This window comes from Lactuca serriola, chromosome 4 (assembly GCF_051521515.1).
Source record: "Lactuca serriola cultivar US96UC23 chromosome 4, Lser_US96UC23_V15, whole genome shotgun sequence".
Lineage (NCBI taxonomy): Eukaryota > Viridiplantae > Streptophyta > Magnoliopsida > Asterales > Asteraceae > Lactuca > Lactuca serriola.
In genome coordinates this window covers 47911451-47927958 of record NC_136411.1, presented here as the reverse complement: position 1 = coordinate 47927958, position 16508 = coordinate 47911451, and the positions used below count along the sequence as shown (strand labels likewise).

The 16508-nt window shown below is 37.0% G+C and overlaps 1 protein-coding gene across 1 annotated transcript; it reads right to left on the bottom strand.

Moving 5' to 3' along the window:
* Window positions 1-12766: 12766 nt before the first annotated feature.
* On the bottom strand, window positions 12767-13887 carry LOC145101509 (putative carboxylesterase 17). The gene has a single exon (XM_079038718.1). The coding sequence runs from the start codon at window positions 13827-13829 to the stop codon at window positions 12837-12839; it is 993 nt and encodes a 330-aa protein (XP_078894844.1). The 5' UTR covers window positions 13830-13887; the 3' UTR covers window positions 12767-12836.
* Window positions 13888-16508: the final 2621 nt, after the last annotated feature.

Genomic DNA, 16508 nt, shown 5'->3' with positions numbered 1-16508 from the left:
CGGGTCTTATATAACAGTGGAGATGGTGGGTAAAGGCAAAGCAGTGGAAATTGTTTGAAGAAAACAGTTAAAAGACTTCAATTATGGAGTCAACTGTTGCCCGTTTGAAAGTTCATACTAATGTCCCTAACAAAAATATTTTTTGTCCTAACGTAACCCCACATCTTTTAAAAAAGTTATCCAGTTATGTATTACTATAATTTTAGTTTTTTCATAGCAATAAAAATTATTTTATATATAATGGTAAAAAAAAAAAACCAATGGTACAACAAAAACGTAACCCCATAAATTAATTTCGTTCTAATAATAAATTAAAATAGTACAAAAAAACCAATTATCATATTTTGTGTAAGAGACTAATGGTAAAAAAGAAATTAAAATTAAGATTTTCTTTTAGGATTTACTAGAGATGGAGTAAGCTTAGACCATCCGAGTGTGAATATTTCTTCATAGTTGTATCCTATTTGTGAATGTGGTTCCAGATGATGTTTCTCATTTGTTCTTTGCATGCAGGTCATGTGGCTCAAAGATCTTATGATCCAAATTGCTAGATGGTGGAGTTTGGTTATTCCAAAATTTTCTTTTTATGCAAAGTGGTTACATGGAAGTGTTAGAAGGTATTTGGAAGCTATTTATTATTCGTTGTGGTAACATATTTAGGCTTTTTGAAACGTTCGGATATTTGCGGTTACAAATACAAATGCGACAAATCTTTTTGATAAAGTTGTTACTCGGTCATGACAATTAGATTTTATCTCTCTCTCTCTCTCTCTCTCTCTCTCTCTCCTTTTAATTTCTTCCCGCTTTTTTAAAAATTCAATTATTTTCACATTGTTTCCATTTTATACCATGCAACTTGGATTAACTCCACCACAAAATCAATCCAATCCATAACTCATTCTTAAGCCGAATTCAATCCTTTCGATTTTGTTGTATAAAGTCAACCTATAATTGTTTTGGTAAAAAAATGATTTAAGAAATATCAATCAAATTGTATGAGAGGTTCTGGTGTTGCAATCAATGAGAATTTGAAAATGAAAAGAAAGTGACACAAATGATTTTACAAATAAAGCCTTTGATTCTTGCTAGAATCTCCGACATAAAATATTGGGAGTTGATAATAATCATCTGCTTTGTTTAATCTTATTAATCGAAATGTAAATTACAGAAATGTGTTTGAGAATATGAGTACAAGTGATTTGGTTGTTATCGGTATCTGTTGTGTGATTTATACATGTGTATTTATAGCCTAGTTTGACTAACTAGATGTTAGATATTTTCGAGATTCTATTGAACAAGCCTTTGCATGTTGCCTTGGCTTGGTGACTCTGGAATTTAAGCTTTGATCGGAGTGATTCTTCAGTATAGATGCGTCTTGTGTTTACTATTTCTACACATGTGAATAATAAACAAGAAATATATTCATTAATATTGTTAGGAAATAATATTGGTAATATTTAGGATCCTAACTTCTTAAAACACCTGACTCCACTTTAAGATTCGAGATCCTGGACATGTTTCAGGATCTTGACTCCTAACAATTCCCCTCAAATTATACTTGTAAAATGTTTGACTTAATTTCAAATATTTAAAGAGTATAATTTATTTTAGAATTAAACTAAGATAAAGATTTCGAAATTTAAACTCTAACGGATAAAATTTTATCCGTTTATTGGGAAGGATTATAATGTCATGTCATTTCTCTCAAGCATTACCAATCATCTTTAAGGTAAATCTCGTGCCTCCTTCTCTCTTAGTTCTCCTGCTTTCTTTTTTTGATCCATGGGTAAAAAGATACTTTGTTCGCGCGCAAGCATCCTTGCCCTTTTTATGTGGATTTTGTTGATCAAAAAATCCTGAAGTATGAGGAGACATATTCTTTTGACAACGACCACATTGAATCTTCGAAAATGAGTGGGGTTTTTCCTGGTGATACTATTTTCAAACCTTTCGATGCTCACACGTAATCGGATTTTTTTTCCCCTACTTAGGTTTGCTTCCCCGAGTATCCCTTCTCCTTAGGTTTGATCTATCCTTTCTCCAGTGTCGTTCCTGAATTTTTTGAGGTAAACAAAATCTCTTATATCTAAACCATGTATGCGCTCTGGAAGGTCCTTTTTTAGATTGACCGATTGAATCAGTCCAAGGGTCTTGACATGGGTTTGGCTAAACTAACCCATGTTTATGATCTTCAAACTTTTGGATCTTCTCGTTTCCTGTTCAAGGTTAAATCCAACAAACCGCGTCTAATTTTGAAATCAAAACAAAATGATGGTGCATGGAAAGAAAATTTTCTTTAGGAAACAAGAGTCTATCTCCAATGGTGATCTTCTGCCAATGAACTGGGTCAAAAAGGGTAGGATTTGATTTATTTTGTTAAGGATCCTGAAATTCACAATTTCTTATTTTGTTCGATTTTATGTAGTCACCAAGTTTGAAGAACTTGTTCCTACCCCCGAAGAGACTGGAGAGAAGATCAAGAGCTTTCTCGCTTTGCCTGAAGTTGAAAAATCATTCAAGTTTGAATAGTCCAGTTTTCAAGAAAGTTCATGCACCAGTCTCCCAATGTTTATCGGTAAGGATCCTCTATTCATTTATTCTATTTTGAGGATATGGAACTTATGAAGATCCTTTGTAACTTTTAGGATCCAAGGCTACACGTTCCAACGCTCGCTTGCCCTTTCTGAGCTTGAGGAGGCCATGTCTAGTGGTCAACTCGTGGTCAAAAAAGGAAAAGACGGCTCTGGTTAATATAACCATAAAAACCCATAAATCTAGGAAGAGAAAACCGTCTGAGATCCTCGATCTTATGTAACGCCCCATTTCTAGTACATATTTGATCTTCGTTTATGCCATTTGAATTATTGACTCGACGAGTGGCAGCCCTGACTCGTCGAGTATATGCGAGGTTGGGACGCGGATTTAAGTAATCTACTCGCCGAGCCCACTCTTGGACTCAACGAGTAGGCCAGTCTGGATGAAACCCTAATTAAAGGGTTTGCACCCCATTTAAACAACATTATGAGCTCCAGGTCCAGCCTCCATCACCTCCAGAGCATTACTTTCGAAACCCTAATTCCATTTTGGCAAACTTGAGCTTTTTATTGACTTGGAGGGTTTTTGGTGTATTTGTGTATCTAGTAGAAAAGTTGGAAGGAAGAAGGACTAGATCCAGAAGCAACATCAGTTCCTTTTCACTTTCAGGTAATCAAGCTCAAAACTTGACTTGTGGTTTTATAGATTTTCTCCTTTTCCCTTTTTTGGAGTTTTGGGGTCAATAAGCTTGATACTTAAGACTTGGATGTCCCAAGTCGATTCACCTTCAGATCTAGACTCTAGAACCGAGTTCATGGCCTAAAGATGCAAGCCTTATGACCATATTAGCCCATTTACCTCTTTGGACCTCTTTTTGGGTCCTTAAAGCTTATACTTCCATGCATGCACGTAAAGTTCATAACTTTACGTGTTAGATCGACCTTGGAAGCCCAGATCTACCTTTTGGGCGAGAGCTGTACATCAGAAATCGAGCTTTAGAATTGGACAATGGTCGACTCGACGAGTTGTTCTTGCAACTCGACGAGTTCGGGGCTTGAGTCCCCAATCTGTTGTGGTTCAAAGGAGCCCAGTTGAGTGTTAGCAGAGGTTTAGAAAGGTTCCAAGGAGTGTTTCGACGTATTAAGGTATAGCTATAATCTTGAAATCATGGGACTCAACGAGTGAAAGAACACACTCGGCAAGTCCAAGGCAATCTTCTTACCCACAAGATCAGACTCGACGAGTTGTTCATACAACTCGGCGAGTCGTAGACTGGACATGTTCATATGATGAAGGATGACTCGACAAGTTGTTCATACAACTCGGTGAGTCAGATGAAGGTTGACTCGATGTTATTATGGAAGGAGGACTCGTCGAGTCTTTGCTAAACTCGACGAGTAGAGTCAGGTTGGTGAATAGAAGAAAGGATAGGGACTTGGCGAGTTGGCGACCCAACTCGGCGAGTCAGGTCAACTAGAAGTTAACTTTGACCAGGATAAGGACTTTGGCCAGGGGTAAAATAGTCACTTTACCCTAAGATTAGTATCAGTGTTTGCCTAAGTGTCTTTATGGGAATTGTACTCGGGGAGTTACTGGAGCAGCAGTGAGACATTTCCTGCTCAGCATTCCAGCAATCAGCCTTACAAGGTGAGTTTCCTTCCGGTAGGAACGAGTCTACGGCCACAATGCCGACCCGTTTAGATAGCAGTAGTTCCAGACTACGGTCCGATGTCGGGGTGGTCCCGAGAAGTAGTGCAGTATGCTTGATGACTTTGTGATTCAGGCATGGTTATGTGTTATGTGTTCCGGACTACGGTATGATGCAATATGCATTATATGTGTTATTGTTATATGCCATGATTATGTTATTCTATGTTCAGTCTGTTCCGGACTTCGGTCCAATGCAGTGCGCAAGGCCCTAGTTAGTTTCGGACTTCGATCTGATGCAGTGGGCAAGGCCCTAGTTAGTTTTGGAATTCGGTCTGATGCAGTGAGCAAGGCCCTAGTTAGTTCCGAACTTCGGTCCGATGCAGGGGGCAAGGCCCCAGTCAGTTCCGGACCTCGGTCCGATGCAGAGGGCGAGACCCTAGTCAGTTCCGGACTTCGGTTCGATGTAGTGGGCACGGCCCAATATATGCTATATATGTTATTATATGGTATGCAGTAGTTTGTGGGAGCTCACTAAGCTTCGTGCTTACAGTTTCAGTTTTGGTTTCAGGTACTTCAGCTAGCGAAGGGAAGGGCTCGGGATGATGGCATGGCACCCACCACAGTTTTAGCCTGGGAGTTAGACTCTGATATTTGACATTATTTAACATTTGTTGTGATATGAGACATATTTTATGATATCTTGAGATACATGACTTATGGTTTTCCTATGTGATATTTGAATATTATGGTTTTAGTATGTTTTCAAACGAAATTTTTGGCTTGTATTTTTGGAATGTTTCATCTTAGCATGCAGAGCCTAGGGGCAAAACAGGCTATAAAGAAGCCAATCTCCTTCTTACAAACCTTAATCATCTTTGAGTTCATTTTTATTGATTTTAGTTTACTGATTATGATTTCTCTTAAGTTTTAGATCATGTCTCCCGATTTACTAAGGATCCGAGGCTTAGGGCTGAGGAGGCGGAGCGCACCTTGAAGAAGCAGGAGAAGATCTATCAGGAAACTAACAATGATCTCTTGATGAGGGTGGAAAAGTTAAGCAAGGAGAAGGCAGGGAAGGAAGAGGAGCATACCCAGGTGATTAAGGACGCGATCATTGAGCTTAAGAGCAGTAGCGTCGAAGCTGTTTGGGAGGCGAAGATCAAGATGGCGGATGACATGTAGAAAAGAGATGTGGGATCTTGGAACGTGGCCGGTTGGCATGATGCCTTGGCCAACTTAGCTGGAAAGCCAATTAATGTCAATAGGGATCCGGTAGGGCTAGTGGAGAAAAAGAAGGATGGAGAAGAGGAAGAGAAGAAGGAGGAGGCGGCGGTAACTCCAGCAGGTGGTGATCAAATCTTGGGTAGTATTTAGGTTTTATAATTTAAAAACAATCTTTAAATTTTGTTTGTAAAGAATTTAATATTTTAGTTGGTTGGTGGGCAATCCTTTTAATTTCTATGCTTTATGTTTTATTATTTAATCTGTGTGAATGGTTTGGTTGTAGAAATATATAGGTTCAAAGTAGATTTGACTAAGATTTTAGCTTTTAGAAAATTTATTCGGATCGTAAAATCTAAGATAGACAATCTTTTGATCAGGATCTTGAAATATTTGGGATCCTAAGGTTTGCTAGAGATAAAATTTGTTTAAAAAGTCTTAAAAGTTGTAGGAGAATCTTTGGAATAAAATGAACTATTAAAGACAACTTTCTCTTATTTTAGGGATAACTTCAAAAGTAGTGTTTTAGTAAACATAGATTAGAAGATAAGGATAGATAGATACTGGTGATAGCTTTTAAATTTACTTCCTTAAACTTCAACCAGAATTTCAATTGTCTTTTCTGAACTCTTCTTCAAAATTCTTTAAAAATCTCGAGACTTGAATTAGGGAGGATCCCTAAAAATACATTCTTGGGTAAAATCCCAACTTAGATTATACTGGGGAAAATCCCTACTTCGACTGTATTAGAGAAGATTCTAACTCATATTATACTACAGAAGATCCCAACTCAAATTATAATGGGGAAGATCCCAACTTACATTATATTGGGGAAGATCCCAACTTAGATTATACCGGGGAAGATCCCAAATCATAAGATAACATGATAATGTTATAAACCATAGATTAACACTTAGGATCTTAACATATGTTAATATGATAAAAGAGGGTTTCCAAGTCATTAAAGCATGAAATGATCCCCTTATGCACATTCCATATTTAGATATAGTGCTTCTAAGCGGGTGTGGAAACCCAAACGCGGATTAAAGAGGTCATTAACTATTTAAACCTTAGAGGCTATTAGGTACCCTTGATCGTAAGAGAAATGATCAATCTCTATTCGTGGTTTCCAAGATCTTTAAGTCTCTGCATGTTGAGAAAGTTAGCTTAGGGTTGGAGTTAGCGTGGCTAACGCCCCTCCGATGGTTAATTCAATAATGATCTTGAGAAAAAACAATCAAAGGGAAAAGCGAGGGTAAAGAGTAGGTGTGTACCTTGAATTTGTTGTAATGGAGTGTGATGAACTTGACTTACATGAAGTATGCTTTGAGGTGTATAGCATTCTAGGATCTTGACAAGATACTTCATTCTAGAGTAGACATCCAATATGCCCCTTTTTTGCTTCTGAATCAATGAGATAGGGTCCTTCCCACTAGGGTTCCAGTTTACCTTCCTTAGAATCCTTGTCATTTTGAAAGGCCTTTCTGAGGACCAAGTCACCTACTTGGAGTCTTCTGATCTTTATATTTTTATTATAAGCTTTGGCAATCCTTTGTTGATGGGCAGCGATACGGATCTTGGCGAGATCCCTTAGTTCATCAATCATGTCATGATCCTGAGCCAAGATCCTATTGTTATTATCTTGATTCTAGAGTTGGTATCTTGCCATAGGAATAACCACTTCAGTTGGAATCACGACTTCTGCCCCAAACACCAAGGAGTATTGGGTTTGACTTGTTTCCACCTTTATTGTAGTTCTATCTGGCCATAGATATGAAGGGATGTTCTTCAACCCGTTTCCTTTTCTTTTAATCTAGTCTCATTTTTAGGTTGTTAACTATTATCTTGTTACTGGATTATGCATATCCGTTAGCTTGAGGGCGAACTAGGTTGGACATTATCATCTTGATTCCCTTACTAGTGCAAAAGTCTCGACTTTTTTTCTAATGAACTAAGATCCATTGTCACATATGATTTCTGCCGGGATCCCGAATCTAGTCGGGATATTCCTTTTGATGAATGAGACTACTTTTTTTATCCCTAACTTGAACAAAAGCCTCAGCTTCGATCCATTTTGAAAAGTAATCTGTCAGAGTCGGCATGAAAACTTCTTCACCCTGTGCCTTAGTCAATTTGCCGACGATTTCCATCCCTCATTTCATGAACGACCAAGGAGAAATGATGGGGTGTAGAGGTTCTACTGGTTGATAAAGGACATTGTTATGTCTTTGGCAAGCATCACACTTCTGAGCGTGTAAGAAGGCATATTTTTTCATGGTTAGCCAATAGTATCATTTTCTTAATACTTTGGAACATAAAGATATGCCCCCAATGTGGTTGCCATAATCCCATTCATATATATCGTTTAAGACTTCCATAGCTTCATGATCTTCTAATCACCTTAGATATGGCCTTGCCATAGATTTCTTGTATAATACTCCTTGGATCATCACAAAGAGTGAGACCCTCATTTTGAATGCTTGGTCACTCTTTTCTTCGAGATCGTACCATTCTAAAGGTATTTTATGATGGTTTGGATCTAGGATCTTATATGTTGTTGCAGATCCTAAATGTTTGGACCAGGATCTTTAAAATTAGGACCCTTATTATGTGAATTATTAGGATCTTGGTCTCTGGTGGGATCCCGAGGGAAGATCCTAAATTGGCTAGTGTGTCTGCTTCGACATTATCTTCTCTGCGAACTTGGTTTAAACTAAAATTTGTAAATTCTAAGGCTAATTTTTTTAATTATTTGAAGGTATAATGCTAATATTTCACCTTTGATTGCATAGGATCCATTGAAATGGTCAGTTATTGATAGTGAATTGACATATACCTTTAGATTCTTGATCTGAAAAATCCTTAGCTAGTTGTAGCCCCATGATTAGTGCTTCATATTCCGCTTCATTGTTAATTGCTTCAAATTCACAACTATCTTCCTAGGGTAGGATCTCCCCATGTGGCAATTTTAGTATGATCCCAAGGCAAGTTCCTCTAAAGTTGTATGCTTCATCTGTAAAGAGTATCCATCCCCCATGTGTTCTTCTTTCTGAAGTCGTTATATTTCTAATTCTACCACAAGTTATAGGTCATCACTAAAATCAGCCACAAAATCCGCTAATTCTTGTGACTTAATTGCCGATCTTGCCTCGTATTTGATGTCATACGTGTTGAGCTTCACTGAACACTTAGCCATTCTACCTGTAATTTCTGGTTTTTGCATAACATTCTTGATAAGATAGTTAGTTTTGATGTGTATAGTATGAGTTTTGAAATAATGTCTTAGTTTGGTAGAATTTGTAACTAGTGCAAGTATTAATTTTTCAAGGTGAGAGTACACGGTTTCAAGATCCAAGAGACCTTTTCTTACATAGTAAATATGATGTTGATCTCCATAAGATCCTTGGCCAGGACTGCACTCGTGACATTGGATGAAACTGAAAGATAAAAGAGGAGTGGTTCCCCATATAGTGCTTTCACCAACTACAATGTTGAACTTAAATATTTTTTAAGTTCTTGGAAGCCATCTTCGTGTTCTTTGTTCCATTTGGACTTCTTGTTTATCTTCAAGATATCAACAGAATACCTCTCCGAGGATCTTAGATGAATCTATTCAAAGTTGCCACTCTTACTGTCAATCTTTGAATATCCTTGGTTGAAGTTGGGGATTTCAGATTCACTATGGATTTGATCTGCTCCATACTTGCTTGTATTCCCCTCTTAGTGACCATGTAACCAAGGAACTTGCTTTCCTTCATTCTGAAGTGGAAATTAGATGGGTTTAGATTCATGTTGTATTCACCTAATATGTTGAAAGCCTCTTCAAGATCCCTGAGTTGATCTTCAACTTTTTTGGATTTGACCACCATATCATCAATGTATACTTCCATGGTGCCCCCCCCCCAATTTGTATTTGAACATACAATGTACTAATCTTTGACATGTTCCACCTGCATTTTTTAAACCTATAGGCATAACAATATAGTAATATATACATGTACGGGTTATGAAGGCAACATCTTCTTGATCAGATGGTTCCATTTGTATTTGTTGGAACCTAGATGAGGCATCCATGAATGTTATTAATTCATGGCCTGCTATGGCATCTATTATAGAGTCGATATGTGGCAAAAGGAAAGGATCCTTAGATCAAACCTTATTAAGATTCGTGTAGTCCACACATACCCGCCATTTTCTGTTCTTCTTTTGTACTACCACTACGTTGGCCAACCACCTTGTGAATTTGAATTCTTTAATCATTCATGTCTTAAGAAGTTTTTCAACTTCCTCTTGGACGATTTGGTTCCTTTTAGGTGCGAACTTCCATCTCTTTTGAAATATAGGTCTGAAAGAAGGATATATATTGATCTTGTGAGTTATAATTTCTTTGCTTATACCTGTCATATCTTTGTGTTTCCATGCGAAGGACTTTTTCTATCCTTTAGGAACTTCACTAGGTCTTCCTCAATTTCCTCAGGTATTGAGGATCATATAAGTACTTTAGCATCGGGACCCACAAGATTTAAGGGCACTTCTTTTATATCTTGTTCTTCTGCTTCTAATACGTCGTATGCCATTTTCTTTAATTGATATGCTTTGCTCGGTACTGTGTAGGGCTTCATTAAGGTTTTATATCATTTTTTGGACTCTTTTTTTATCACCGATAATCTTCACTGTCCCCCATGGGGTAGGCATTTGACACATTGGTGGTATGTCGATGGTATTGCTTTCATGTCATGGATCCAGGGCCTACCTAATATAACATTATAGGAAGACAACGCATCAATATCACAAAAGCGTTGTATAGAGTTTACTCCTTCAATGTAGATAGGTAGTTTTATCTCTCCAACTATATGGTTCGTTTCACTGTTGAATCCTATTAATAAAGAGGAACATTAAGAAGCCATTTCAAGCCTGATCCTGTAAGGGTTGAACTAAAACCCAAGCATAAACAAGCCTCTTTTAGGTATGATGGAATGGGAACGATTTCCATCCTTTCTATGTAATGTGTTATGTGCTCTCAAGATCTATAGTTCCATCATCGGGTTTCATTTTAGGAGCTTGGAAGTGTTTTGGAACTTCAGTGTCAGCTATCGATGGAGCAAATCTTGAGCTTCTATGGCTAGTGTAGGATACTTCAGGTATAGGTTGAACTACTCCTGGTAGACTCAAGATCATCTACCTTAGTCGTTGAAGTTCCCTGGCCATGACTAGACTTATCCCTACATCAAGATCCATAGAATTAGTATTAAAGTTATTATTTACCAGCGTCTTTGTTTTTAGGAGTAATGAAATTTTCATTAAGATCCTGGATCACAGGAGTTCGATTGTTTGGAATTACACCCAAAGTTAAAACAACGACATATGTTGGATCTACAGTCTCCCGACGATTCCATGAGGATCCTACGTTATCAAAATTTAGGATCATCGGTTGCAAGATCGAAGGTGCTGCTTAATGAGGTTTGTAGATCTTTGCTCTTATTTTGTCCATCTCCTTGAGCAATTTCTTGTTGTCCTCCTATTGTTGACTCACTTGTTGCTTCAATATCTTCATCATGGAGAAGATTTCGTTGTTAGACATCAAAATAAGAGGATCCTGGAATCCCCCAAATCTTAGATTTCCACGGATAGTGATCGGAGAGGTGCTCTTCTTAGACGTATCAAAAGTTTTCTTCTGAATAGGAGATTCGCTTGGAGGTGGTGGCAGACTTTTAGAGGAAGATGGATGAATAGAGGAAGAAGATAAAACTGGTTGCGTAGACATTATTTTTTCAGAATTATGAACACCACGACCCCACGGTGGGCGCCAAATTGTTTTGGTCAAAAAATGATTTAAGAAATATCAACCAAATTATATGAGGTTTTGTGGTGTTGCAATCAATGGGAATGTGAAAATGAAATGAAAGTGACACAAGTGATTTTACAAGGAAAGCTTTTGATCTTTGCTAGGATTTCCGACATAAAACCTTGGGAGGTGATGATGATCACCTGCCTTGTTTAATCTTATTAATCGAAATGTAAATTACAGATATGTGTTTGAGAATACGAGTACAAGTGATTCAGTTGCTTTTGGTGTCTGTTGTGTGATTTATACATGTGTATTTATAGCCTAGGTTAACTAACTAGATGTCTGATATTCTCGGGATCCTATTGAATAAGCCCTTGCACGTTGCCTTGACTTGGTGACTCCGGATTTTTAGCTTTGGTTGGAGCGATTCTTCAGTGTAGACGCGTCTTGTGTTTACTATTTCTACACATAGGAATAATAAACACGAAATACATTAGTTAATATTGTTCGGAAATAATATTGGTAATATTCAGGATTCTGACTTCTTAAAACATATGTTTTAGGATCCTTACTCCACTTTAAGATCCAAGATCCTGGACATGTTTCAGGATCTTGACCCCTAACTATAGGGAATGACCAAAATACCCTCACTTTGACAAGTCAAACCTATGTTAACGGGGGAGAACATATGGAGGTTAAGGCATTGGACCAAACTTGCACCAAAATGAAAACGTTCGACGTTTGATGCTAGTCCAAACCTTTTTGGACCAAAGTAGCATTTTCAACAAACCATGAGGACTATTTTTGCAGTTTTGTCAAAAAACAAGAAGTGATACAATATTAAGACTAAGATGAGAAGAAGAGGATAGAGACATAGACAATCAATATGGAAATGGTAAATAGGTCAAAAATAAAGAAAAGATGTAAGCGTCCCACTAGTTTTAAACTTTTGATTAAGACTAAAAATTTAGAAATTAATCTTATTTGATTTGATCAAAATTATTTATTTTTCTTGTCCTCCCTTAAGAGTTTTTGTTCGGTTCTATCTCATCTTATACCACTTAACAAACGTTGTCTAAAGAAACAAGGGTTGTAGTTAATGACGAACTTTGGAATTAGGGATATCAATTTTTATTCACTTATTTCTATTTTTATTATTACCTATTATTATTTTGCTTTGTCGAAGGTCTTCTAAGAAATCAGTTTCCATATGCTACGATAGTCTCTATCGACCACCTTAACTCCCTTGTCCTATTTGTATAGGGCTACCATAATGTTATTAGAATTTTTATCGAGTTAAATACCATCAAAATGAGCTCATTTCGGGTATTTTTCTAGTTCTTTTTGCCAGCTAATTTTGATAAAATTTGATATTAATAAACACGATGAGAAGATTATATTATTATCATTTAGTTTAAATACCCGATTAATTTTTTTTTTTTTTCATAGAGATGTGAAGAAAGGTCCTTTGTGATTCCAACCCTATCAATGTCTTAAAAGACAACCAGACTAATGATTAAACTCTTAATTAAGAGACTAAACTTCAAAAGTGGTCCAAAGTGACTAGATTAATTATTAAAACTGAATTTTATTCACTAAGAGAGAAACATAATATATGCATCCATACTATATAACAAATTAATTAATGGTTTCCAATGAAGTGGGAGATCCCTTGGATCAGTTTACGAGTTTCCTCGGAGGTTTTTGGGTCCAGATCAATGGCGATCTTATTCAGATAAAAGCTATGTCCAATTCCATTACTCACCAATAGCTCAACCTCCTTCCCAGCTTTCTTCATGTCTTCGTAAAACTCCATCTCCGTATCTATCACCAAGTCCTCCTCCGCCACACACAGAAGATACGGCGGCAAATCCACTCCCTGCAGCACCTCTCCCATCGGACATGTTATCGGGTGGTCTCTGGTGCTTCCCATCGGCAACCCCAGTTTCAGAAACTTATACAACATGTCCAGAGTCAGAAACGGAGACTCGGGTTTTTCCAACTCCGACTTGCTTTTCTCTGACCGGAGAAACCCCGGGTGGATGGGGATCGCTCCGGCGAGTCTCAGTGGATAGAGGTTTTCTCCGGCTGCCCTTTTGGCCACCTGATGGACAATGTTCCCGCCGGAGCTGTCTCCAATGAGGAAAACACGGTTGAAGTCTCCATGAGAAGACAGCCATGGTTGGTGTACTTTTCCGTCCGCCAAATCTTGGAGCCAGAGAAGGGTGGAGTAGGCATCATCTATGGCGGCAGGGAGGCGGTGCTCCGGTGCAAGACGGAGGTAGGTGCTGACCACGATAGCTCCAGCTTCACGTGCAAGACGAGTATAGGTATTATAGTACATGAACCAATCCGCCTGGCTGATGCAAAATCCTCCACCATGAAAGTGTAGGATTATGGGAAGCTTTCCGGAATCGGGTATCTCCGGGAGATAAACCCTGACGCGAAGATCCGAATCTTGATGGGTGAAGAGATCATGGGTTGCAACGCCATTGATGAAATTGTGGTGTGGTGGGACAGAATCAGACATGAACTTGAATTGCGGTGGTCCTGTCCATGTCCGATCAACAAAACCGTCGTTGTAGACAGCGAGCCAGCCGGAAACTTGGTCGACGATTGATCTTTGAAACACCATTTTTAATTGTTTCGAAAGTAGAAGTGAAGGTGGAATGGTGGATAGACGATATCTGTGTCGGGTCTTATATAACAGTGGAGATGGTGGGTAAAGGCAAAGCAGTGGAAATTGTTTGAAGAAAACAGTTAAAAGACTTCAATTATGGAGTCAACTGTTGCCCGTTTGAAAGTTCATACTAATGTCCCTAACAAAAATATTTTTTGTCCTAACGTAACCCCACATCTTTTAAAAAAGTTATCCAGTTATGTATTACTATAATTTTAGTTTTTTCATAGCAATAAAAATTATTTTATATATAATGGTAAAAAAAAAAAACCAATGGTACAACAAAAACGTAACCCCATAAATTAATTTCGTTCTAATAATAAATTAAAATAGTACAAAAAAACCAATTATCATATTTTGTGTAAGAGACTAATGGTAAAAAAGAAATTAAAATTAAGATTTTCTTTTAGGATTTACTAGAGATGGAGTAAGCTTAGACCATCCGAGTGTGAATATTTCTTCATAGTTGTATCCTATTTGTGAATGTGGTTCCAGATGATGTTTCTCATTTGTTCTTTGCATGCAGGTCATGTGGCTCAAAGATCTTATGATCCAAATTGCTAGATGGTGGAGTTTGGTTATTCCAAAATTTTCTTTTTATGCAAAGTGGTTACATGGAAGTGTTAGAAGGTATTTGGAAGCTATTTATTATTCGTTGTGGTAACATATTTAGGCTTTTTGGAACGCTCGGATATTTGCAGTTACAAATACAAATGCGACAAATCTTTTTGATAAAGTTGTTACTTGGTCGTGACAATTAGATTTCATCTCTCTCTCTCTCTCTCTCTCTCTCTCTCTCTCCTTTTAATTTCTATGCAATTTTTTAAAAATTCAATTGTTTTCACATTGTTTCCATTATAAATATTGCCCTTCACAATCCAATTTTACCACAAGAAAACTTACATCTTCAATCTCTCTGCATAAGATAAAATCATCGTTTATTCAAATTCTTCAAACAACCAAAAAAACTCCTACAATAAATACATCAAACTTTCATCACTCTATCATCCTCAATTTGGTGGACCAATATATTCACCGTCCTAGCATTATCCCGATTTAATACCATATTATATCATGCAACTCAGATTAACTCCACCACAAAATCAATCAAATCCATAACCCTCTCTTAAGTTGAATTCAATCCTTTCGATTTTGTTGCATAAAGTCAACCTATAATTGTTTTGGAAACTCAAATCGAATCAGAATTTGTTCCAAAAAGTCAACCACATGCGGAAGCTAAAAGAAAAGGGAAGGTCACGAATAGAACTTAAGAACCGAAAGAAGTGGATGCATTGGCATATGTATGGGTTAATATATATCTAAGGATTAATTTGAAAGTGGACAACAACAAAAACATCCAATATTTTGGAGACGAGTTCTTAGACATCTCTACGAACAAATGAATCAAGGTGAACATTGAACGAAAGACCAAGTCTACTCAAAATGATGGAAAACAAAAAAAAAGGTTATATTGTTAAACAATTTATTTAACAACATGAAACATCAATTGAAAGTAGAGAAAACGATGCGATAATTTTCAAGAAAATACTACAAGTGTTCAAAAAAAAACATGTCTTTCATACAAGTGAGTTTTGGAATGTTGTAAAAGATAATGAAAAAACTGAAACAAGTATTTCTAAGTAAAATATTTTTTTTCAAACACTCAAAAAAAACTTTACTAATTATAAAAATGGTTTTAGATGAAAACATATATAATTAAATGATTGTACATCATCAATCGCCTATTACAATTGTATCAAGGTTACAACCATAATGCAAATGGTGCATGCACATTTTTATTTTTCCTTCATACGGACATCTGACTTCACCACCACTATATGCTCTCTCCTTCTTTGGTACTTACCAGTCCAAAACATACATATGTTGTATGGCCCATCATGTTCAACATGTGTTCTTCTTCATAATCAATATCTTCATCTTGGACAAGACTGCACAACGATATCTCAAGTTTTCTCTGAACGATTGAATTTTGATGAAAGATGAATAACAAACAATTATTTAAAAAAGAGTAAATTACTGAAATCGTCCCTGTGGTTTGGTCAAAATTGCATGTTTGGTCCCTAACTTTTTTTTTGCACTCGGATCGTCCATGTGGTTTGATTTTGTTGCGTTTTTCGTCCCTGTGGTTTGATTTTGTTGCATTTTCCGTCCCGTACATACATAAAGTTAGGGACCAAACATGCAACCTTTACCAAACCATAGGGACGAAAAACGCAACAAAATCAAACTATAGGGATGATCCGAGTGCAAAAAAAAAGTTAGGGACCAAACGTGCAATTTTGACCAAACCACAGGGACGATTTCAGTAATTTACTCTTTAAAAAAATATGGAAAGATGACAAGCCCGATTGTGAATTAAATTTCGGAAGATAGATTTCACATTTCTTAATATAACATAAGCTAATTTGTACTGATACATACATACTACGGGGGGATGAACACCAAAATTTACAAAATAAAGGGGATGAAACTGATATTTTACAAAGTTAAAAATGGAGGAGGTTAAAGTGATATTGTAAAAAGTATAGGGGTAAAATGTCAGTTTAAGATTAAGAAATATAGATGTGGAAAATGTCATTTATGAAAAGTGGACGGCTCAAAGTAACATTTTAA